The sequence below is a fragment of the Taudactylus pleione genome, unplaced genomic scaffold (assembly GCF_031769625.1).
Source record: "Taudactylus pleione unplaced genomic scaffold, aTauple2 ptg000230l, whole genome shotgun sequence".
Classification (NCBI taxonomy): Eukaryota; Metazoa; Chordata; class Amphibia; order Anura; family Myobatrachidae; genus Taudactylus; species Taudactylus pleione.
In genome coordinates, this window is record NW_028284632.1 from 7,887,410 (window position 1) to 7,913,988 (window position 26,579).

The 26,579-nt window shown below is 45.7% G+C and overlaps 1 protein-coding gene across 2 annotated transcripts in view; it reads right to left on the minus strand.

Moving 5' to 3' along the window:
- The window catches only part of NDC1 (NDC1 transmembrane nucleoporin), a 43,382-nt gene that overhangs the window by 12,236 nt on the left and 4,567 nt on the right, over positions 1–26,579 (minus strand). For both annotated transcript variants that reach the window (XM_088479307.1, XM_088479308.1), the window contains exons 2-11: positions 25,471–25,591; positions 23,313–23,414; positions 21,187–21,361; positions 20,954–21,095; positions 19,759–19,867; positions 19,524–19,575; positions 19,287–19,419; positions 17,940–18,029; positions 8,009–8,090; positions 7,754–7,915 (exon numbers count right to left, since the gene is read on the minus strand). In XM_088479307.1, the coding sequence (XP_088335433.1) occupies positions 7,754–7,915; positions 8,009–8,090; positions 17,940–18,029; positions 19,287–19,419; positions 19,524–19,575; positions 19,759–19,867; positions 20,954–21,095; positions 21,187–21,361; positions 23,313–23,414; positions 25,471–25,591 (1,168 nt within the window). The remainder of the gene's footprint in view (positions 1–7,753; positions 7,916–8,008; positions 8,091–17,939; positions 18,030–19,286; positions 19,420–19,523; positions 19,576–19,758; positions 19,868–20,953; positions 21,096–21,186; positions 21,362–23,312; positions 23,415–25,470; positions 25,592–26,579) is intronic.

The window sequence follows — 26,579 nt, forward strand, 5'->3', positions numbered from 1 at the left end:
ATGGCCTGAGAGATTATGAGTATGTAGCCCTGCAATACGGTAAGGGCACGGGCCTGGGTGACTCCAAGCATGTAGCTCTGTAGTATGGTAAGGGGACCGGCCTGGGTGATTCTCAGCATGTAGCCCTGTAGTACGGTAAGGGATATGTCCCAGGTGATTCTAATCATGTAGCCCTGCAGTACGGTAAGGGCACTGGCCTGGGAGATTCTCAGCATGTAGCCCTGCAGTACGGTAAGGGCACTGGCCTGTGTGATTCTAATCATGTAGCCCTGCAGTACGGTAAGGGCACTGTCCTGTGTGATTCTCAGCATGTAGCCCTGCAGTACGGTAAGGGCACTGTCCTGTGTGATTCTAAGCATGTAGCCCTGCAGTACGGTAAGGGCACTGTCCTGTGTGATTCTCAGCATGTAGCCCTGCAGTACGGTAAGGGCACTGTCCTGTGTGATTCTAAGCATGTAGCCCTGCAGTACGGTAAGGGCACTGTCCTGGGTGATTCTCAGCATGGTGCCCTGCAGTACGGTAAGGGCACTGGCCTGGGAGATTCTAAGCATGTAGCCCTGCAGTACGGTAAGGGCACTGTCCTGGGTGATTCTCAGCATGTAGCCCTGCAGTACGGTAAGGGCACTGGTCTGGGAGATTCTAAGCATGTAGCCCTGCAGTACAGAAAGGGCACTGTCCTGGGTGATTCTCAGCATATAGCCCTGCAGTACAGAAAGGGCACTGTCCTGGGTGATTCTCAGCATGTAGCCCTGCAGTACGGTAAGGGCACTGTCCTGGGTGATTCTCAGCATATAGCCCTGCAGTACGGTAAGGGCACTGGCCTGGGTGATTCTCAGCATATAGCCCTGCAGTACAGAAAGGGCACTGTCCTGGGTGATTCTCAGCATGTAGCCCTGCAGTACGGTAAGGGCACTGTCCTGTGTGATTCTAAGCATGTAGCCCTGCAGTACGGTAAGGGCACTGGCCTGGGAGATTCTAAGCATGTAGCCCTGCAGTACAGAAAGGGCACTGTCCTGGGTGATTCTCAGCATATAGCCCTGCAGTACAGAAAGGGCACTGTCCTGGGTGATTCTCAGCATGTAGCCCTGCAGTACGGTAAGGGCACTGTCCTGTGTGATTCTCAGCATGTAGCCCTGCAGTACGGTAAGGGCACTGTCCTGGGTGATTCTCAGCATGTAGCCCTGCAGTACGGTAAGGGCACTGGCCTGGGAGATTCTAAGCATGTAGCCCTGCAGTACAGAAAGGGCACTGGCCTGGGAGATTCTGAGCTTTTATGACCCTTTTTCCCAGCCAATGGGTAGTGTTATTTTGTGCTATATTATATATGCACTAAATATTGTGCAGTTTCACACAAAAAAATATTTAGGCCTTGTTGGCCCTTCACCAAGTCAGTTATACAGATCAATAGGAATACTTTTCAAAAATGAGCAGTATTTGACTAATACAGTAAGGGGGTTACCTAGCATACACAAGACCTGCCTAATAATTGGAGGCAGATGACTTCAGTGTGTTCCTCCACTACTCATTGGGTGGACAACATTAAAGTTGTGACCCCACTCCACCCCACCCCACCCCACCAAAGGTAGAGAGAAAAAGGAAGAGAAACAGAAGTGTGAAAGGCCCCACAGCCTGGAGATCTGTGACTGACAACCATCACTCTTAAAATGACAACGTGGGCATTACAAAAGTTTGTCAATTAATTGAGACATATGGCCTTACAGTGTGGGTGCCAAACAGAACATCCCACAAATGGACAGACTTGGTCAAGGCTGATGGCACAGACCTAGCATTGAGCAAGAGAGTGCAGAGAAGTAAACAGTCCTATACTTAGAAGAATGCCATCAGGTAGAGTGTTGGAAATCACCAGGTGTCAGACAGGTAACACAGACCAGAGCTGAGCTAGACACTGACACGCACGCAGACAGCCTACCCATGCAACACATTCATGTAGACACTACATGTAGTGATGAACAAAATGAGGATGTTGCATTATGTCCAGGACCAAATTAGCATCCCAGAGAGGTGTAGGGTCCCTGTAGGTAGATAAGTTTTGGAAGTTTTATGGAGATCCAAGTTCCTGCCCATGGTGCAGAACGTATTGTAAGTGGAGATAATTGAAAAGGCTGCAAGATAGGTGTGTGTTACCCTTCTGGACAAATGTATTCAATATCCCATTTGATGATCAATATAATTATTATGAGAACTAAGTAAACAGGAGCTTATTAAAAAAAATGGTTTTAGAAAGACGTAAAAAAATCCAACCTTTCCACTTATGTTACTATTACACCACAATCACTAAGCAGGGGAGGAGTCAGTGAGGGCCAGGAGAATGAATGGGATTCTGAAGGTAATGATAAGCCAGAGTAAGAATTTGCACAGCAGCAGGTGTGGGACAACAAGACAGGAAGATCAGCCTTGCCATTCAGGACACACTGAGAAAGAGGAGCGTGACTGCAGGTGACAGGACAGGATGAGGGGGTGGATGTGTGTGCAGTGAAGTGAAGACATGGAAGGGTATTCAATTAGAGGCTAAAAGTCGGAAAATTTTTGCCTGTCCGACTTTTTTGCCTCATTCGCCTGTTTCAGAGGCTAAATCATTCCATGCGCGTCCCGCTTTTCGCCTAATTGCTAAACAGGCGAAAACGGAAATAGGCAAAAAGTACTGAAAGAATTGGGGAAATCAGTCTGTACCCCAAAAAAAGATACTATAACATAGGGAATCAATATAGATGTGTACTAATAGCCCTAATATAACTATTTTGGGTACTTAAGTTGTGTAAATTGCTTGCTATTATCGTCTTTGTAAAAGTGGTGAATGGCATTAAGCAGCAATTTTTGGTGAAAATAAGTAGTCCTGTCAAATTTGGGGTACATGAAAATGGGTGCTAGCATGTTTTTAGGTCTCTAAAGTGAACTTTTTAAAAATGTGAAAAAGCCACCTGCTGCATGCACCTGCAATCCCAAAAACACCTGACCCATCCTTGCAGCCCCCCAAGAAGCTTATTTCGCTAGTTTTTATGCTTGTCCCCCCCACTTTTTAAATTTTCATCCCAAAAATTATGTCTTTTTTGGGGTGTTCTTAGGTTTTAGGTTTTTTGGGGGGGCTGTCCCAAGGGTTCTGAGTCGTTTCCCCACGTTTACGCCCCAAAATAAAGATTTTGAATTTCTTTTCACATGCTATTGATTGGAGAATCTTTTTTGGCAAATTCAATGCATCGAGTTTCCGCTTAGGCGAAATTGTCCTGGAATTGAATTAGGCGAAAACTTCTTAGGCTAAATTTTCACAAAAAGTAAAAAACCAGGTGAAGAGTCTACTTGAATATGGCCCATGAAGTGAGGTATGACAAGGCAGTGGGCTTGGAGAACTGGACAGAGTTTGAGGTCAGCTGTAAGGGAGACTAAATGGAGATTATGGGGGGTATTCAAGTAGGCTGCGAAAAGTCGGAATCGGCAATAATTTATCGCCGATGACGTCATTTTCGCCTATTTCAATTATCCCCGTATTCAATTTCAAAGACTTTTCGCAGGTTCAAAAAGTCTTTTAAAAAAAAAAAACAGGGAGAACTTTTCACCATGTTTTACATGGCGAAAAAAAGTGGGGTTTAGGGGTGCAGACTTTAAAAAAATAGCCTGCACCCCTGGGAATAGCCCCTAAAAAACGAAACTGTCTCAAAAAAAAAAAAAGTTATTTTAAAAAAAATAGGGACACCCCAAAAAAATTATTTTAATTTCGGGGAAAAAAAATATAAAATGGGCAACAGTGTTTAAAAATATCGCAATAGGTACGGGGGTATTCTGTAAGTATGCGGCAGGTATTTTGTAGAATAGGATATTAGCAGCAGGTGCATTTTTGCAGAATTTAAAAAAAATTAGTTTAGGGACTTAAAAATATGCTTGTAACCATTTTCATGTTCCCCAAATTTGATGGGACCACTTTTTAAAACAAAAAAAAACCCCTAAGTGCTCTTCTACAACACTTCTTTAATGTCGGGAAAAAAACACCTGCGCGGCTATTTGAAAATGTAGAACACATTCTGCAGGGCTAAACGGGGGTACCCACAGTGATCCCCCATGTCTGGACATCATTAGGGGTGTCCCAGGATTAATTCCCGAAAATTCCCCTATTTTTCCCGATCCTTACCTTTCCACAGGCTCCTGTTTTCGCCGGCTCCAAATTGAATACGGGGATAAAGCGGGCAAGCGCCCGATACTTTATCCCCCGAAAAGCTCCGATGTGGAGCGAAAAGTCTAGCATGGACTTTTCACTCCTTAATTGAATACGGGCCTATGACACTGGGAAGAAGGAAGATGATTACTGTACAGATGAGTCCACACACATCTAGCCTCCTGGCACGCTAAACAGCCCTTCTAGTCGAGCCATGCCGTGGTGTGACTCAGTAGCGCTGAGCATCTTTTTGTGCGTCTTTTTACCTTTAAGAACGGTATCCAATTAGCCCCGAATGTTGTTCGAGTGCTAATTGATCCCCGCGATCGGCGCCAAACTGGAATTATCCCCGTTTTTCGACAATGTTATTTTTCACCCTATCCTATTATGTTGAACGAAATAATAGGATCTCCCGAAAACGCATAGGATCCGCGATAAGCTCACGGACCTATGTGTTCTCGCGATTTTAAGGGTCAAAAAAACTTCGATTATCGTGGATTATATTTCAGGACATATCAGGGCCCGAAAAAAAAGCCCCGATAAAGTGCCGGCGTTAGGAAGACTTCGGGGCTAATTGGATAGCCCTGGGGGATCCATTAGCGCCCGAACTATGCTAAACACTACGTTACAGTGACACAGCTGCTGAAACTGTGACGTAGCATTTCGCATGCAGATACACCCGCAGACGCACAGAGAACATAGGCATGCTGCATATCATTTTAATCAGCAGAAGCTTGTGCTATCTAATTGCATCGCTGTGCGAATAAGACACATTTGAAGGTAAAAAGACGCACAATAAAACGCTCGGCGCTACCAAGTCACACTGAGCTCCCGCGATATGTGTAGCGTGACTTGTAGCGCACAGAGGATGGATGGATGTGGGCACATCTGTAGCTCAATTCTGGACAGGAGGAACCTTTAAAGCCACTATAAATAATAATGAATAGTTCTTAGCTATGAGAGGCAGAGGCTGAAGGTCTAGAATAGGCCTGAACAACCTGTAGGTCTCCAGGGATTTTCAAAATACAAGCTCGAGCATAAGTGGACAGCGAACAGTCGCCTAGAAGCTCAGTAACTCCGTTTGGTCTAACAGTAATCACTTTAGCCATTCACACCATAACTGTGTGGGTGATCGTACAAAATGGTTTATGGGTGACAGATAACTGAGGACGCACATAGGCTGTCTGAACAAATTTAGAATTCAATGCCATATCAATTATATCCCTATACCAAGGGCAGTGTCTGCTGTTCAAAGAAAAACCCTAGTTAAAATGATGCACTCATTTTGCTTCATATAGAAAACTATCAGCCATATCCAACACGTGAAAAGAAACCATACTGCGTCAACACAAAGGTTTGCAGTAATGTGGTTGACTACTACAGCAGCGCTGCCCGTCACCACAAAGGCTATCTCCGAGTAATGGGAGGTACGCACTACGGCAACGGCCCCACCGACTGAGTGCGGATTTTAGTAAGCATCCCCACTTACCAATCAACCACACAGTATGTCTGGCCAGTCTAGCACAACTGGGTGGGCATTTAAATATGCTGGTCAGGTTGTGATGTCATGGCCGCCGGCCCATGTGGCCAGCATATGAGACGGTCGTGTACACACACGCAGAAGTGTACGATATGTCTTTCAGATATATCACATCTCCCATGACATATGCTGGCCCCTAAGTTGTATGTGCAGCGGAGACATAATGCAGACATACAAATTACCAATTTCACAGACATCAAAGGAGCCCTGAATTTCCAGACACTGCATAACCTGGAGTTCAGGATTTGCCCTAAAGCTGGGTACACACTAAACTATTTTTTTTTTAAACGATTTGCCGATTCCGATGGATCGGAACAAAAAAATCAATTAAATCGTCCAGTGTTGTATGCACTATGCCTGCTCTCACGTCCATCGCATCTTCAGATCTGCCGTACATGCTGCTCAACCTGAAGATCTGACTGATGCATTTGGAAGTGGTGGGATGTGGCAGGGAAATGACATTGTGCGGTTGTTCACCAAATCGCATGGCGTGTACGGACCGCACGATATGTCGCATCTGCCGACGGCCGGGTACACAGGTCATCTAGTGTGTACCCAGCTTTACAAGAAAGTGAGTTCCGTCAGGAAATTATGGGTATAGACAGCATCTTACAGTACACCCGCATCCATGGTGAGGTCACTAGCACAGGCCAAGTATTCCAGTCTCTTTACTGGGCTGTAATCATATGCCTAGTACAGTAAGATCGGTCAGAGATGCCCTAGCAGTACGGAAGGAACAGGACAGCACATCATCGTGAATGGCAGAGCTCAATACCTCAAAATAAATATTACGGAAAACTTAATACACATGCCCAGAGCCCAATGAAACAGAGGATTAGTCAAATCAAGTTATAGATTACATGTTGGAGAAACATACCACAGTCACCTGCACGAACATTGGACTCTATAGAGATAGTGAAGTAGCTCATGTACAAAAGCATTTTATCAGATATATTTCAGAGGCTGATCATAAAAGCAAACAGTTTTATGTTCTTTATCTTGGGTGACTGCCTTCACAAGTAAAAAAATACATTACTCCCCACACACCTGTAGCAGTAGCAAGGGTTGAGGAGAAATAGCAGTGATAGTTATACCTGCCAGTACAGGAAATAAAGGCAGTAACACAGCATAGCTAGTAAAAGTCATATACAATATGCTTGCAATGGGCCCTGAATCAACTACTCAAAACACAAAGCTTGGTAGGATTTTGAGTGCTGTATAACCTGGCCTATGGGGAGAGCTATACAGGGAGACTAGACCCAAAACCTCCTGAGACCAGCAGCTTCAGCAGAGCACTGATAGTGGTCGCTGGGCGTCTCATATACAGGAGGAGGGGAGGAGCAGCAACCCAGACGCGGGAAAATCAGCTGTATCGGTGTCTGGGCTGGGGGAGAGGCTGCCGGGGAGAGCCTACCTCCCCTATGCTGTAATGCCTCGGGTGCGCTGGCCTTATAACATGGCTGCCGCCACTGTCTCCGTGAGTCAAACTGACTTGCCCCGATGGTCTAGTGGGGAAGCAGACGCAGTGGCCGCCCCACTACAGCAAACTCCGGCAGGTCTCCAACCGCCAGAGGTACAGACTGCCAGCGAGCGGGGAACCACCTTACCTGCGTCACCGTGCTTCCGGCTGCAGTCCCGGGTCCCAGCATCGCCGCTAGCCAAGCACTGCTGGTGCTCACCGAAATCACAAGTCCGGTTACTGGTTTTGCGGAGCTGGCGGGGGTAGGTGGAACAGCAGCACAGGCGTCCTTTAGGACGCCTAGTGCTGCTTGCTCTGAAGTAAAAATAAATAAACCATAAAATAAAAAGCTTGAGATTGTCTGAGCAGTCCCCGTTATAAAGGGGCGTCTGAATCCTGCAGCACCAACAAAAAATGGAAATCCTGTGGCCAGGGGTGGGGTATATGTGGAGGAGGACCTGAGGCATCCTGGGAGCTGAAAGCTTAACTGTTTGGTGGCTGGATCACTCCAACCACATTTCTCCATGGTATCCCTGTGGACCCCCCCTTATGGACCCTGAAGAAATAATGATACAGCAGGAAGGATCACCTGAGCTGCTAGAGGATTTCCTCAACTCTAGAGAGGAAGACGACAGTCTCACACGTCCGTTGCTGGCAGCGGCTTCCTGGTACGCCACTAGTCTTGATGTTAAATTGTTTAAGACATTCAGGCATTCCTTGGAGATTGCAGCCCAATTGTGGGGATGGCCTCCTGTCATAATATAGGAACCACACATAGATATATTAGTATACAGTCTGCCTGTCAATCTCATGACAACAAATGCACCATCTCTGTAGCAGATACCCGGTTGACTGAGGCTAAACACTTCCTGTCGTCGTGATGGTGAATACTGAGAGAGGAGCATGAGGTCCTGGAAGGCCAAATACTGTGGAGGACAAAGAGGAGAATGAGGAATAAATGCTCAGCCCCGGCAGACTGCAAAACCCAACTAGATGTCACTTTATTTGGTTGTCTACATCAGTGTCTCTTCATGGAAAAAATGAGAACTACTGACCCAATTAATCAGTTCGTAATAAACCCCGGTGCCAAAATTTAAAAAAAAAAAAAAAACATTCACAACTGGACATTTGAAAAGGTCCATGGAAGATGATGGTTGTGAGACCCACCATCTGTAGGCTCTGAATAATGGCAGTTTAGTTCCTGACCCCTGGTCTCTGTACAACTAATACATAAGCACTAGGCCATCCACATCATCAAGGGAAACACTGTGACCCAACTAAAGGTGGTACAGAGGAGGCCTAAGTCAGGTCTCCTCTACCAGGAGGCACCAATATATTTATGTTAGATGGACAGATTAGTATCTTCTCTGTATGCTACTAACAGATGTATTTGGGATTGGATCACTTAGTACAGGCAATAGGGGAAAATCTAGTTTTATATTTGAAATACATCAAAGGAAAAAATTACTAAAAGAAAACACTACTTAGGTGAGCTAGATAGTGACATTTAGTGGGGCTGCGCGAGTTTTATAAACATCCAAGAGACTTTCTTCAAATCTATTTTTGCTTGTTTTCTCCTACGTAACGCCTACAAAAATGTGCGAGTAACTATAGTTCTGAAAGTAAGCCCTCTCTGTCCCAAATATATAGACAGGATTATAGTCCTGAAAGTAAGCCCTCCCTCTCTATCCCAAATATTATATATATATATATATATATATATATATATATATATATATATATATATATATATATATATATATATATATATATATATATATATATATATATATACATACATAACAAGAGATATGGTAAGAACTTACCTTTGTTATCTCTGTTTCTACGAAGTCCATAGGGTCCACAGGGTTGACCTTGGGGTATAGGTTGGGAACCAAATCCGGGCACCACGCAGTTAAAGCTTTTAGCTCCCAGGATGCACTGGGTCCACTCTCCCTATAACCCCACCCCCAAGCCAGAGGCACCTCAGTTTGTAAGTAGCCAAAGGCCGGAGGAGGAGAGAAAGAGAGAGAGAAAACTGGAACACTCAATAACCATACTCACCGAAATGGGAGACGGAAAACCGGTGACCAGCCACACAGCCCATATGAAGCCAGGTGCGTCAGGGCGGGCGCCCTGTGGACCCTATGGACTTCGTAGAAACAGAGATAACAAAGGTAAGTTCTTACCATATCTCTTGTTTTCTACTTCAGGGTCCATAGGGGGTCCACAGGGTTGACCTTGGGGATGTCCCAAAGCAGTTCAACCAAGGGTGGGGACGCTCCTGTGCTGAGAGGAGAATCCGTCGCCAAAAAGGAAGCATCCTGAGAGGCAAAGGAAACCAATGCCTAGAACCTTAAAAAGGTGTGGACAGAAGACCACGTGGCCACCTAGTAAGGCAAAACAGCCGAGGCGCCACAGCGAGCCGCACACGAGGGTCACATGGCCCGAGAAAAAACAAGCATCAACAACAGGAAGGCCTACCCATGGGTAGGCCCCTGAGGAAGACCTACGAGGCCATCCAAGCCAACATTTGGTTATAGGCCGGCCATCCTTTCCTGTGAAAACCAGAAATCTCAGACCACCAATAAGGAGTCCGATTTCCGTAAGGAACCTGAACGGATCACATAAATCCAAAGAGGCCAGACCACAGTCAATGAGGCCACACCAGCCGAGAGGACTGGGGACAGAATGGCCGTACCATAAGTTCCAGAATATGGAACCTGAAAACCACTAAGAAGAAACACAGGGCGAGAGCAACTCCCACCCTGACATGATGCCCTCCAGAAGAGGGAGCCACATGAGAACGCTCCCAATTCAGACACTCTCCTGGTTGATATAAACACCCTGAGAGAAAGAGAGAGCCTAAGCAATAGACCATGTAATTACTATCACAACCAGCGGTTCCATTGACTGTCCCCGCAGGTAACGAAGAACCACTACTTACTCCCAAGGAGTCCCTAGGGAGGACAAATGGAGGCATAATCAAGAAAACACTCCAAAGGATGAACTGGATACCAGAGTGGAGCAATTCCATATCTTAACCATACTGACAGTGTAGAGATCCGCACTGTCAGGAAGACCAGGCCAAGTGTGAAACCCAAGCCAGCCGGAAGGAATGCCAGAATATCTGGAAATCCTGGACACCGGAGGATTGTATCGACAGGTACAATACCATAAGATTTATGGCTGCCACAGTTTGTGGTAGGTCCCAGCAAAAGCTGATCCATGTGCTCTAATCATTCCAACGATGACAAAGCCAGGGAAGCCGTAAGACCACTGTAAGGACACAGTCAAAGACAAACGACCCAGGTCCAAGGCAAAACCAAGGACCCTGAGACAACAGGTCCGGGCAGTGAAGCATCAGGGATGGAGTATCGATGTAGAGACTCCGAAGATCCAAGTACCCCTGACATCTGGGGCAATCAGGAGCCACCAGCAGGAAAGCATCTCCGTCTCGATTGAAAACACTTCCAAAGACCTCGAGGAAGAAGGGAGACCGGAGAACACAGGTACACAAAGTGGAAGGACCACTTCACCGACAAAGAGTCGCTGAAGTTTGCTTCAGAATCCCCAGAGCTGGACTGTAACACCATAGTGTGATAAAGTCAGAAGGCCATGAGGGTCACCTCAGGGGGGCCCCCCCTGCTCACCAGGAGATGAAACCTCTCTTGGGGAAGAGACTAGTCCCCGGGATGCACGTCGTGACGGCTGAGGACTCCCGCTTCCCAATGGAGAGCTCCTGAAATGAACGCTGCCGAGATGGTCGGGAGGAGACCCTCGAACTATGTCCGAATATGTGACATACCTGTCATTGCCACCCAACGAACAGTGTTGCTAAAAAGGAAGCCACTGTCCTGACCCTGTCGGACTGAACCTTTTCAGGTTCACCGGGAAACAAGAGTTATGCCAGAGTAAGTTAATTGACAGGGTGGAATCGACAGACGTCCAACTGCACTGAAAAGGATTCGATCCAGACACTGTCCCTAGCAAAGAAAACCCTGGACGAGATGGCCATAGCCACCCGGACAGGGACCGACTTGCCTCCGGAGAGAGCATCATCGTTTGAACAGTTATCCGACAGAAAAAACTCATTCCATCTGGAGATGAGCCAATTATGGAAAGGCCTGGAATGGAACTGAGCCCATTCCACCATGCATCCCAGAGTGTAAAGACATCTGTCGACTGCGCAGATAAACATGTACTCCTAATGGAAGAGAGGAGATTCCGTCTTACGCCAGAAGAATTCTCAGATTCTGAGAATCCAGCAGGGATCCTAGATGAAGAATACCCAGAGAGGGATGCAGGGAGGACTTTTTCCCCGTTGATTAAACGTCTGCACCCCGAAGAAGCCACAGTCATCCTGACCTGGCCGTAAAGTACCCCGGTGATCCCGCTAAGAGCAGGAGGCCGTCCAGGTACAGGAGCATTGGGATATACTGAACAGAAGAACTGTCAGAAAATCCAAAACGCTGGTAAACCCCTGTGGGGCTGAGGACAGTCCCAACAGGCAGAGCCCGAAAAATTGTAAGTGTTGCTGTGATACAGCAAACCTCAGCCCATGCTGAGGAAAGGTCTCTGTAAGTACCCGTAGGCACGCGTCCTGTATATCCAGTGATACCCTAAAGTCCCCAGGTTCCAAACATCGTATGATGGAGCATAGGGATTTCCTCCTGAGCCCAGGTAGCTTTAGGAACTGGTTCAGGGAATTGAGACAGAGAATAGGCCAAAGAGGACCATTCAGCCACCGCACCAGAAAGAAAACAGAACAACCAGTCCCTCACTGAGATAGTGGGGATGGCCTAATTAGCTCCGCTTACCGCAACAACTGCATAGCTTTCTGGATCTGTAAGGCCCTTGTAAAGAGGGCGTACCCTCCTACCCACGTAGCCGCGGCAACTTGACACTAATACCGGGCGAACTGAGAAAATCGGTATCTCCCAGTTGTAGGCCTGTCCCGTCAGACTGAAGAGATATCCGTAGGTTCAGAAGCAGGATCGGCTGGCAGTCCAGGCCTGCTCGGTACTGGATATGTCGGCCCTTGTAGATGCCGACAGTCTACGAAGAAACAGACCTTTAGGCTGACCCAGAGGACAAAAAAGACTTAACAGACTTAGTCTGAGGCCTTGTAGTGGGCATAGCTGAAAGCGGTAAACTTGTCGTTAGTAATACTGCCAATGTTACTACAATCTTGTCAAGGTCAGGACCAAACAATATCAACCCTAAAGATGGTATCTGCACCTCTGCATTCCCAGAGCGCAGCCATAGGGTATTACGGAGGATACAGTCGCAGCCGGAACTCTGAAAGTTAGGAGACTGGTATCCAATATAGGCATTTCCACCTATGACAACTGCATATATTACGTGAGCGACCAAATACATTTGAACCCCCGACGTGTTGGAGGGGAAAAAACGTTACAAATGCATCAACCCAATATGCAATAGTATTAACCAATCATGCTATAGCCATGGTAGGATGGGTAACAACTCCTGAAAGCAAGTATACTGATTTCAGGCAGAGTTACCACCTACGGATCCGAAGAATCCGACCACGCAGGAATGGGAGGCGTAGTAACGTCTGTAATCAGACGAGTAACACGCCCATCCCCCCCAGGAGGGGCTCGTGATGACCCTCAGGGAATTTGGGACAGGAGGCCAAACACTGTTGTAACACCTCCTATCTGGCAACATCCAGAGTCCCGCTATGCGATCCACCCGCTAGTCAGCAACAGGTAACCCGAAGGCACGCAATACTGAGGGTGTATGATACAGGTGCAGGTCAACATTCACTCTAACCAGAATGGACCTGCTACCAGCCCTGAAGCAGGGATAATAATACCTGAAATAGGCTTCCCCCCGTGTAAGAGGGAAAGAGCCCCGAACAGTACCCAGTTCACGGCAGAGCCAACTGGGAAGTAACCACAGGGCGTCAACCACGCCAATTAGCGTTTCGTAGAAAACGACATCCACCCAGGGTGGCTGTTGTGGTAATCCCTGCAAGGGGAATGACAGACTATTGTGGCACCAGGGGGAATTCATATACTGCGAAAAACCCCTGCAGGGAGCGGTAGTCTGTGTCACAGGGGAAGAGTGCAAGAAGCTGCGAGATACCCTGAGATGAAAAGGGCAGTATGGTGAAGTAACCCCAAGTGAGGTACAACAATGGGGCCCGCCCGGCGATCCGCAATTGAGAGGATCCCGAGAAAACAAACCGCCCAAGGGGGTCGTGAAAGAGGCCGGCACCAGATGACGCCACATACAGAACCCTTTATGAGTCAAATCCTCCGCACTAACACCTGCAGCACATGACTTGCAGGATAGTAAAAATGGGTGCAGTATAACGCTCTATCTCCTGGTCAGACATATCTGACCAATCTTGGCGGAAATATTAAGCAGCACTATACTGGTCCTGACTGATGCCAAAAATTAGCTGCAGGGACCCATTTTCAGCGTATGCAACACACAGTTCCATCTAAAATATGGCAACGTGCAGCACGCAACAGTATGTGACAAACCACACAAATATTAACAAGTATATAAATGTGAGGTCTCAGAACCACCCTAAGTACAGCTGTATTAGGGCAGATAAAGAAAGGGATAGATATACACTGACAGGTGAGAGAATAAAGTACAGTCAGCACTAGCATAAGTCACATACAATGCAGATATATACATATATACATAAACATGTCATATAATATACTGCACTATTACACTGCATTCAACTTACCCAGATTCAGTGTCTGGGAAGGCTACAGCGCTGTGTACACTGACCTGATGGTGAGGTACGCAGGGGGACTGGACTCACTGCCATCCTGAGAGATTTCTGCTGCACCACAGAGATAAAATGGCCGCTGGAGACCTCAGAGGAAGCGTGGCCCGCGGAGGAAGCAGCTCAGCGACGCCAGACTATGGATTCTGAAAGGCGCGCTGAGCTGAGGGGAGGAGCCGCTGTAACAGGGAAGGCTGTCTCCCCTGGCCGGCTATTAACCCCCGGGACGCCGGCTCCCTGCACCGATCGTTAAGTCCCTGGTGGTCTAGTGGACACACGGGGTATGGGGGGCCCGCCGCCACTGCCGGCGCCTCCGGTCTGTCCCCTGAGACCGGAGGCACAGGACTGCATTTGAAATGCGCGGATCACCGCAAGCGGTGATCCGCGACCTTACCTGCTCCCCGTGGATCCGGCAGCAGTCCTGGGCGCCCGCAGAGTCCGGCTAGTACAGACTCTGGGGTCCCGCTGAGATCCCCAGATCTGTACTGGCGTCTCAGCGCCAGCGGGGTGACGGAGCGGCAGCTTAGACGTCCTATGGACAGTCCGACGCTGCCGCTCTGAAGAGTCCAAAGTCCATGAAAAAAACTTTGTCCCTAAAAAAATAAAATAAGCTTAGGGGCTGCTAATCAGCTCCCCCTGCGCTAACGGTGACCCGACTCCGGCCGGGCACCAACTTAAACTGAGGTGCCTCTGGCTTGGGGGTGGGGTTATAGGGAGAGTGGACCCAGTGCATCCTGGGAGCTAAAAGCTTTAACTGCGTGGTGCCCGGATTTGGTTCCCAACCTATACCCCAAGGTCAACCCTGTGGACCCCCTATGGACCCTGAAGTAGAAACATACATACAGGTGCATAAATATTGGGACATTGACAGAATTTTCATATTTTGGCCTCTATTCACCACAATGGCTTTGAAATGAAACAAACAAGATGTGCTTTAACTGCAGACTTTCAGATTTAATTTGAGAGTAATTACATCCAAATCAGGTGAACGGTGTAGGAATTACAACGGTTTCTATATGTGCCTCCCACTTTTTAAGGGGTCAAAAGTAATGGGACTATCAACTCAAAAGCTATTTCATGGACAGGGGTGGGCTATTCCCTTGTTATTTCATTATCAATTAAGCAGGTAAAAGGTCTGGAGTTGATTCTAGGTGTGACATTTGCATTTGGAATCAGTTGCTGTCGACTCTCAATATGAGATCCAAAGAGCTGTCACTATCAGTGAAGCAAGCCATCATTAGGCTGAAAAATCAAAACAAACCCATCAGAGAGAAAGCAAAAACATTAGGTGTGGCCAAATCAACTGTTTGGAACATTCTTAAAAAGAAAGAACGCACCGGAGAGCTCAGCAACACCAAAAGACCCGGAAGACCACGGAAAACAACTGTGGTGGATGACAGAAGAATTATTTCCCTGGTGAAGAAAAACCCCTTCACAACAGTTGGCCAAATCAAGAACACTCTCCAGGAGGTAGGTGTATATGTGTCAAAGTCAACAATCAAGAGAAGACTTCACAAGAGTGAATATAGAGGGTTCACCACAAGATGTAAACCATTGGGGAGCCACAAAAACAGGAAGACCAGATTAGAGATTGCCAAACGTCATCTAAAAAAGCCATTACAGTTCTGGAACAACATCCTATGGACAGATGAGACAAAGATCAACTTGTACCAGAGTGATGGGAAGAGAAGAGTATGGAGAAGGAAAGGAACTGCTCATGGTCCAAAACATACCACCTCATCAGTGAAGCATGGTGGTGGTAGTGTCATGGCGTGGGCATGTATGGCTGCCAATGGAACTGGTTCCCTTGTATTTATTGATGACGTGACTGCTGACAAAAGCAGCAGAATGAATTCTGAAGTGTTTCAGGCAATATTATATGCACATATTCAGTCAAATGCTTCAGAACTCATTGGACGGCGCTTCACAGTGCAGATGGACAATGACCCGAAGCATACTGCAAAAGCAACCAAAGAGTTTTTTAAGGCTAAAAAGTGGAATGTTATGCAATGGCCAAGTCAATCCCCTGACCTGAATCCGATTGAGCATGCATTTCACTTGATGAAGACAAAACTGAAGGGAAAATGCCCCAAGAACAAGCAGGAACTGGAGACAATTGCAGTAGAGGCCTGGCAGAGCATCACCAGGGATGAAACCTAGCGTCTGGTGATGTCTATGCGTTCCAGACTTCAAGCTGTAATTGCCTGCAAAGGATTTGCAACAAAGTATTAAAAAGTGAAAGTTAGATTTATGATTGTTTAGTTTGTCCCATTACTTTTGGCCCCTTAAAAAGTGGGAGGCACATATAGAAACCGTTGTAATTCCTACACCGTTCACCTGATTCGGATGTAATTACCCTCAAATTAAATCTGAAAGTCTGCAGTTAAAGCACATCTTGTTTGTTTCATTTCAAAGCGATTGTGGTGGTGAATAGAGGCTAAAATATGAAAATTCTGTCAATGTCCCAATATTTATGCACCTGACTATGTAGGCATGATTATAGTCCTGAAAGTAACTATCTTGCTGGATTGGGGAAGTTCATTCTCTTGGGCAGCACAGACGATGTAATGGTTAGCATTACTGCCTCTCAGCACTGAGGTTGTGGGTTCAATACCCTCTACGGCCCTAACTGTGTGGAGTTTGTATATTTTCCCTGTGCTTGCGTGGGTTTCCTCCGGGGTGCTCCGGTTTCCTCCCGCACTCCAAAAATATTTTGGAGGTTAACTGGCTCCCAACAAAAATGTGTGCGTGCGTGTGTGTGGTAAGCTCCACAGGGGCAGGGACGGATGTGAATGGACAAATATTCTCTGTAAAGCGCTGCGGAATATGTGTGCGCTATATAAATAACTGGTAATAATAATGGTAATAATTCTCCGAACACAGCATGCAATTTTTTTAGTTGGCAACACATGGTATATTTGCACCGTAGCACATAGGAGTCAGTGACAACGTTTAAAAAGTGCTATTTTCATCAGGAACCATTTTTTTTTTGTATAATTACTCCCAATCTTTATCATATGCAACTACAGCAGTCATAAACAAAGCTTTCACCCTCCTCTACCGCTAGCATCTCCAACCTCCTTTTCCATCTAAACCCCATCCACCCTCTCCGGTCAGCAGGTAACCGTTGCCTTACCTCCCCACTGATTACCACCCCTCACTGCCGGGCCTACCCGACTTCTCCCGTGCTGCCCCTAACTGAAATGTTCTCCTTCATTCTATTAGACTTTCCCCCACATCCATAGGCTCCTAACCTACAGAAAGTTCTCCTTCATTCTATTAGACTTTCCCCCACATCCATAGGCTCCTACCCTACAGAATGTTCTCCTTCATTCTATTAGACTTTCCCCCACATCCATAGGCTCCTAACCTACAGAATGTTCTCCTTCATTCTATTAGACTTTCCCCCACATCCATAGGCTCCTAACCTACAGAATGTTCTCCTTCATTCTATTAGACTTTCCCCCACATCCATAGGCTCCTAACCTACAGAATGTTCTCCTTCATTCTATTAGACTTTCCCCCACATCCATAGGCTCCTAACCTAGAGAATGTTCTCCTTCATTCTATTAGACTTTCCCCGACATCCATAGGCTCCTAACCTACAGAATGTTCTCCTTCATTCTATTAGACTTTTCCCCACATATATTTCTTCAAAGGTTCCCTCAAAACTCACATATTTACCCTTGCCAACCAGATCGCTGCCTGATATAGTCTTCCCTAACATATAGTATTTCCCCAAAACTCCTGCCCTTTAAGAAAGTACGCTCTCACAAGCATGGCCCTCCTGCTACTGTTTCTTCCCTTCCTTAGGTCCACTATCTCAGCCAAATGGTATAAGGTTATTACTAGGACTACATGTGTATTTGTTATTCTGCTACATTGTTTAGTTTTTTTTATACTTTTGATCTGTATGGTAATATTCTGGTGAATCATAAAGACTAATAATAATAATAATAATAATAATAATAATATCAATAAATAGTAAGAGGTCAGCACTCACTTTTAAAAGGGGAGAGCTGCAGCTTAATACATTAGGGAGACATTTGTCTGCTTCCTCAGCAAAGGAGGTCTGCACAGGAAACACTTGGGCCTGGAGAGATAAAAAGACATGGTGAGAGCCCCCTTACTATCCAGTTACAGGAGCACAATAATATTTAGTGTTCCCGCTAGATGGTTTCAGCGGGGCGCCGTCCTATTTCTAAAGGGCAGAAAGCACCCTGCCCTCCGGCGCCCCGCTGAAACAGCCTGCGGGTTCTGTCCGCTCCCGCGGGCCACAGTGTCACGTGGGTGGGGAAAACGGCGGTGCACCGGTCACCGTCGGTAAATGGATGCCGGGCGCATGCACCCGCCATCCATCAACAGTGACTGTAGCGCTTGAGGGTTGCCCGGCATGTCCGTAGGTGCCGGGCACGCCCCCAAAAGTGATGAAAAGGGGACATGTCACAAAGACACACCCCCTTTTCAGGCACGCACAAAAAGTGCACTCTCGGTTCTAGAGTGTGTGTGTATATATGTGTATATATATATATATATATATATATATATATATATATATATATATATATATATATATATATATATATATATATATATATATATATATATACACACACACACATTATATATATATATATACACGCACACATTATATATATATATATATATATATATATATATATATATACATACATATATATATATATATATATATATATATATATATATATATATACACATACACACACACACACACACTCTAGAACCGAGAGAGTGCACTTTTTATATACACACACACATACACAAAGTTCCACCGAAATGGAGGCAGGACAAACCAGGCACAGCACTACAGAATAATATACTTTGTACTCAAGATATATAAAAATATTTTCAACGTTTTTGGGCTGCAGAGGGCCCTCTCCTCAGAGATATATTATATATATATATATATATATATATATATATATATATATATATATATATATATATATATTATATAGTAAACCCGACCTTCACATCACAAGAGATTCCTGTCGGGTTACTATTTCCATATAGTCTCTAAGGGCCCTATATAACAGTATGGTACAATAAGCAACAGTCTATTATCAATTACCAAATAATCAGATGACAGCTTCCATTAGTCTAACTAATCCAGTAAAAGCAGCTTGATTGGTTGCTGTGGATTACAACACATCTATAGTCTCCTCCCCGAATGTGATATGTACTCCTCTAAGCTCAGCTGGAGATACGTCATTCCCTTACAAAACACTGGCCCATGTCTGTAACCCTACCACAGTACCCTCTACATTATAGACCAGTGAATGCAGCAGATGACCTCATCAGTACAGACCTCTGTTGCGTGGATCTGGAATACTAACACCACAATGTGCCAGGTGGTGAGGAGAAATGTGCTGGACAACCAAATCTGGTAAAATAGTGACAAGTCCAGGAGTCCTCGCAGTGTATCGAGTGGTGGCAACTGCCTGTATAGGAGAGATAGATCCCACAGGCCTATGAATGATATACCACCATATAAATCTCAATTTGTTAGATATAGAACTTGAGTGATGAATATAAAAATGCTTACTGATCCATGCGTAGGTACAGAACTGCTTGAACCCATGTCCGTGGGATATAACCTTTAAAAAAAACGAAATATCAGTTATACAGATACATGGAGCCAGCTGGGACAGAGATCAATCTAACAGAACTATACATCTAGGCACAACATTTAAATTGGTGCAACTGTGAACGGTATAATGCATGAGAGAACGGGTTTTAATATGCTGAGAGAAGGTTACAAGAGTGACATTAGGACATACCCAGGAAGAAATAGACGGCAGTGCAGTTCCTAACCAAGTACAAGGAATGGACACAACTGTATCTTAGCAGTATAGGCAGACACCTCCGGAACTGCAGGTACTTGAATTGCTTCGGAACAATAGATTTAAAAAGTATTTATTAAAAACATGTAGGTTAACATCACTCTAGAAATGCAGAATACAAAGCATAGGACAGAATGGTAAATCAATTCAGAGACAGGACAAAAATACGAAATATAATTTCTAAAAAACAAACATTTAGCACGGGGCTCAACAAATCCCGGGGGCCAGGTCGCCATGGCAACCAGATTTTGCTGCCTGGCTACTAGATTTTGCAGTGAGGGAGGAAGCAGATCCTCATCAGCTTCGGTGGAGATTTGTGCCTATAGTATTGCGGTGATCATATCATGCACAGGACTGCATGTGCTGAGTGTCGCCTGCGGTGACTGCTGTGCCTGTCCCGGCCTGCACTGACGACTCCTTCCATCCTGGCCTGCTCTGATCCCTGCAGTCTGTCCCTGTCTACGCTGATCCTCCTGTACGTCCCGGCTGTCTACTGTCTCCGGCTGCATAGAGCTCTCCGATAGTAGGGTCTATGCGTGGCCAGGGATTGCGGAGCGGCTTCAGAGGGATAGTGGTGTGACCACGAGGGGAGGGGGTTTTGTTGTACTTTCTGGCACCATTATTTTATGTGAAATGTGGTCCATTATTACTGGAGGGAGGAGGGGTGGAGCAGAGGAGCTAAGGGGGCCTCCATGTTACTATATCCATTCAACTGTGACCATTTTGTGGACTAGTATAGTGTGTATAACAGTTGCATAACACACAGCTGTGCTCCTCAGTCACTCCTGTAATTGTTTTTTTTTGGGGGGGGGGGGCGGTGGTCTGGCTCCTACATTTTCATCCTGGCTCCTAGATTTTAGAAAAAATTGTCAAGCCCTGATTTAGCAGGACCCCTATTGCTGAATAAATCAAAGGCAGTCATTTGAAGATGAAGAGGTTTTGTGTACAAACATTTTGATAGAAAAATAAGCCAAACATATAAAATAGGCATTAGTAATCCATACATTGTGTTGAAAATTCACAACTTTATTAAATGTGGTATATACTACACCAATAGATGTGTAATAGACTAGCAGCCCTAGGAAAAGGTCATCTATTGAATATGCTGTCAAATGGCGACGCTTGTACCTACCTGCACGGATGGAAAAGACAGATAGTTCATGTTGTGCACAAAGTACAGGATGCTGTAGCTGTAACCTACAAACGCTCCCGTCAGCAGCAGGAAGAGGTAGCGCTCGTTCAGGCACAACGAATGAGTGTAGGGTTCTTCATCACTGAAAAGGTGGGCAAGGCACAACACTGTATAGATCAATCAGGCATGTCATCACCTTACACGCCAAAGCCATGTATATTAGTTAAACTCACCCGTGTTCAGAACTGCATGGGACTGCCAGACTCTGGGTCTGACCCCCACTGAGGAGAGTGCAGCACCAGAAAACCAACACCCCCATGAGGGCGTGAACAAGTGAGTGGAGCACATGATGTGGGAGCAGTATTTGTCCAATCAGGGAGAGCCGAGAGCCAGGGATGGAAGGCACCACTGTGGATAGGAGGAGAGGGGTCATTATGTGCAGTAATACTGTCTCTGTGCACACTACAAACTTGTGGTCACTTTTTTTGTTTGTTTGTTTGTTTCTTTTAATGGACTTGATTGTAACTGCTTCACTGTCAGGACAAGATTTTGTTATGCACCACATGACACAAACTAACAGAGGCGCAACAACAATTAAGACACTATGACCTTATGTAAAAATGGAAAATGCAATCTATATATTGCTTGAAAATCGAGTCATAGCTCATATGTACATTACTAAGGAACTAGAAGAGCTTTAATTAGACAAGGTTACATTTAATGTTAGAGATAATTATGCCGGAGGCAGTCAAATGCATACAGGTGGAGCTATTCTAAATTACCAACTTCATTCTCATCTTACTTTTTTCCTTTCTCCAAACTATCAAAAATGGGAAAAGCCTAATACACATAGAGGGGTATTCAATATGGGTGTTTTTTGCGTTAATATCGCATTTTTTATCGTTTTTGCGTTAATATCACTGGTTTTAGTTTTACACCGTATTCAATTTCAAAGACTTATCGCATTTTTGAAAAGTCTTTGATAAAAAACGGGGATAAGTTTTCACCATTGAATAGGTGTCGAAAAAAAGTGCAGAATTGGGGTTTAGGGGTGCAGGCTTAAAAAAAGTAGCCTGCACCCCTGAGATTGACATTTAAAAAAGAACTGTGTCAAAAAAAGTTTTTTAAAAAAATAGGGACACCCCAAAAAATGACTTTAAAAAATGGGGTGCAAAAAAAAAAAAAAATGGGAAAAAATTGTTAAACAATAGGCAAATAGGTTCAGGGCTATTCTGCAAGGATGCGGCAGGTGTTTTCTAGAATAGAATTATAGCGGCAGGTGCACAAATGCAGAATTTTAAAAAAATTAGTTTAGGGACATCAAAATATGCTAGTACCCATCTTCATGTACCCCAAATTTGATGGGACCACTAAAAAAAACGAAAAAAATAACCTAAGTGCTCTTCTGCATCACTTCTTCAATGTCGGGAAAAAAACACCTGCTGCGGCTATTTAAATACCTGACTTTCAATTAAAGGCTAAAACAGGGGTACCCATAGTGTTCCCCCATGTTTTTACAACTTTAGGGGGGTCTTACAATTATTTTAAGGAAAAATTCGTAACTTTACGCAAATCCAACTTCGGAGTTTGCCGTTTTCGTTAATTTTATGTTGAATACGGGGATAAGCGGGAGCGCGCACCATACTTTAACGCAAAAAAAATCTCCGATGTGCTCCATTAACTGCAGCCTTCAAAACTGCGAAGTTAACGCATTTATATTGAATACCCCTCATAGTTCCCAAACACATTACAAGAATCCCACTTACTATTAATTAGAGATGAGCGGTTCGGATCTTTCCACCAAGCTCGGATTTCAGAACAAGGTAAATGTCATCTTGCTTGGACAAAGATGAAGCTTTGGATATGAAAGATGAAGTTTTGCCTTGAACCCTCAGGTGCAAACTTGGTGGGAAGATCAAAGCCAAAACCTGTCTGTTCATTACTACTATAAACGTGCATACTGTAGAAGTAAACTAAATTGAGTCAAATAGGAGCAGTGGGCGGAGGCATTAAGTGAATAATAATAATAATAATGTTATTTATATAGCACGTTTCTCCTAACAGGACTCAAAGTGCTTTACAATTCCATTCAACACACAAAAGAGTTCATCAATCTTGCACTGTGAACCACTCTGCCCCCTTCAGGTCTAAAGGCTCTCAGAGGAGTAGGGAATCCAACCTGGTCCAGCCTAATGTTCACTGCCACCTGAAGACAGGCAACATATTCGTGATGGGTAATCATTTCCTCACTGTAGCCCTGCACATCAGTAATGCTCATTGGGCATCACAAACAATAAAATAAATACCTTGTGACTGAGCTAAAAACTGGAAGGTATCTTCCTATATGTGAAAGGCTCACCTGAGAAGGACTCCACATTGAAGGCACACTGAACTCCTTGCAGCGTCCACAGGAGTAGAAGACAAAAGAATGTGGAGCTGCTGAGAATATCACTTAGGGAGTCTGCGGAACAGGGCAGAGATACAAGATTTAGTCAATGGTGTTGTAGCTTACACTACTTGTAGAATCCGGCCCTGCTGAGCCCTAGTGCCCAGCGGCTGCTGCGTCAGTGTGTTCCGGCCGGGGGAGGCCTCAGAGAGAGGGGGGACATCTAGTGAGTCAGTCTGAATACCGGCTAGGCTGCTCATGACAAAGCATCATGAGAATACACTTCACAATGGAAGACACGCTAAAGATGTAATATACTCACAAAGTGATAGAAAACGGGTTATACTGCATGAGCAAAACTTATCAGTCTTTATTTTAGTGCACATGACAGTGTCCCTAACCCCCCCCAAGTAACAGTAAGAAAATATTTTGTCATTTAGCCCACTCTAGCGATGCGAGGATGTGATGTAATGATACATTTTGCACAATCCGATGTATGATGGCGCGATGTATCGTTACATGCAACAGCATTGCGTCGTTCATTGCATCGTCCCCCCTGCCGTGCAGAACAGTAGAAGGGACGATGTGATGAGGGACGGGTCGGGCATACACTCTATTAATTGGATACATCTGGTGCATTACTAATTTTGGACAATCTCAACAAATCAATTTTTAGTTATCGGTTTAATGACTTGTCTATTTATAAAACATGATAAAAAAATAAATCTACAAAGACAGAATATATGTACAGACAATCTAACAAAATTCATAGCGTGAAAAAGATAAAGAGATCGTTAAAAACCTAAAAGAGCACACACAATATGCAGTAATATTGGCACTATATAAAATACTTCAAGAGGTTGCAGGAACAACATTTTTAAAAACTACCAAATGTCTAAAACTCTAACTTTAAGAAATAAACTAACTTTAGAAATAAAGGCAGTCATCCTCGCCAGTGTTCTGTGATTTGTTCTCTTATACCGATCCATGTTTCACAAGGTGAGCACGTATTACCACTTACCGGAATAGCAGCAGTTTAAATTCTGTGTGTCCAATCCCAATCACTATAAAACTTTCATTATCATGAGCATTAAGATATGGGAAACAAAATTCCCAAATGAATCCGATCACTTCTCATTCTGACAACAGCCTGTAAAACTGCACTGCTTCTAGCCCCCGACTCCCCAGCCTCCTCACTGCTTCTAGCCCCCGACTCCCCAGCCTTCCCACTGCTTCTAGCCCCCGACTCCCCAGCCTCCTCACTGCTTCTAGCCCCCGACTCCCCAGCCTCCTCACTGCTTCTAGCCCCCGACAGCCCAGCCTCCCCACTGCTTCTAGCCCCCGACAGCCCAGCCTTCCCACTGCTTCTAGCCCCCGACAGCCCAGCCTTCCCACTGCTTCTAGCCCCCGACAGCCCAGCCTTCCCACTGCTTCTAGCCCCCGACAGCCCAGCCTTCCCACTGCTTCTAGCCCCCGACTCCCCAGCCTTCCCACTGCTTCTAGCCCCCGACTCCCCAGCCTTCCCACTGCTTCTAGCCCCCGACTCCCCAGCCTTCCCACTGCTTCTAGCCCCCGACTCCCCAGCCTTCCCACTGCTTCTAGCCCCCGACTCCCCAGCCTTCCCACTGCTTCTAGCCCCGACTCCCCACTGCTTCTAGCCCCGACTCCCCACTGCTTCTAGCCCCGACTCCCCACTGCTTCTAGCCCCGACTCCCCACTGCTTCTAGCCCCGACTCCCCACTGCTTCTAGCCCCGACTCCCCACTGCTTCTAGCCCCGACTCCCCACTGCTTCTAGCCCCGACTCCCCAGCCTTCCCGCTGCTTCTAGCCCCGACTCCCCAGCCTTCCCACTGCTTCTAGCCCCGACTCCCCAGCCTCCTCACTGCTTCTAGCCCCGACTCCCCAGGCTACCCATTGCTTCCAGCCCGACTCCCCAGCATTCCCAATGATTCTAGCCCCCGACTTCCCACTGCTTCTAGCCCCAACTCCCCATTGCTTCTACCTGGACTCCCCAGGCTACCCATTGCTTCCAGCCCATGACTCACCAGCCTACCAATTGCTTCTAGCTCAACTCCCTAGGCTACCCATTGCTTCCAGATGCAGACCCCACAAGCTCCCAAACACCACTCACCTGTTAGGCACTGTATGGGGTGAAAGATGCGGAACCTGCCAAGTGTTATGTACGCCACACAGCTCAGAGGTAATAAAACGACGGACCAGGCAAAACTGATGGCCACTCTCCATTTCAACACCTGTAAGATACGTACAGTGAGCAACAGACAGTCAATGACACCCGTGAATATACTATCAGGAATACATGGCTTACTTATGTAATACCACAAATATATTTATCTTGGACCTAATTTCAATCCTTCCTTCTAAGACAGGGATGGGTAACCTCAGGCCCGGGGTCCGTAAAAGGCCCTCGGAATCATTTGGTCTGGCCCCCTGAGATTTTTTTCTGCTAGCCTCATCTGGCTAGCAGGGTGCCCAGAATGGCACCCTACAGCCAGAATCCTGGAGCGTCCTTAGAATGCTTCAGACAGTCACAACGCTGCCCTTACAGCTCCCTGGAGCATCCTCAGGATATATATATATCAAAATGGCCCTCGGCAGAAAAAAGGTTCCCCACCCCTGTTCTAAGACATCAAAGAATTACATTAAGACCAACATGAGGTCCAAGTGCCTAAATGGTGACATCATTGTTGTGACCCTTCCACCAGTAACATTATATTGAAGTATGTTGCTCCCTTCCTCCATCTTTTATAGACTTCTAACTTGTTCTCTGATTGTTTCTGGACACCTGTGCCAGAAGCAATCCCTCATATCTAAGCCTCACAAACAGCCGAGGTCTATATAGCAAGGGCACACCAGCAATATTTCCTATATGGTCCTCACAGAGAGGTGTGGTGTATACAGCAGGCGCACACCAGCAATATCCCCTATATAACCCTCACAGACAGCCGAGGTGTATGCAGCAAGAGCACACCAGTAATTTCCCCTATATGGTCCTCACAGAGAGGTGTGGTGTATACAGCAAGCACAAACCAGCAATATCCCCTGTATAACCCTCACAGACAGGTGCAGAGTATACAGCAATCAAAAACCAGCAATATCCCTTATAAAACCCTCATAGACAGGTGCGGTGTTTATACAGCAAGTACACACCTCCAATATCTCCTATATAACCCTCACAGACAGCCGCAGAGTATATAGAAATCACAGACCAGCAATATTCCC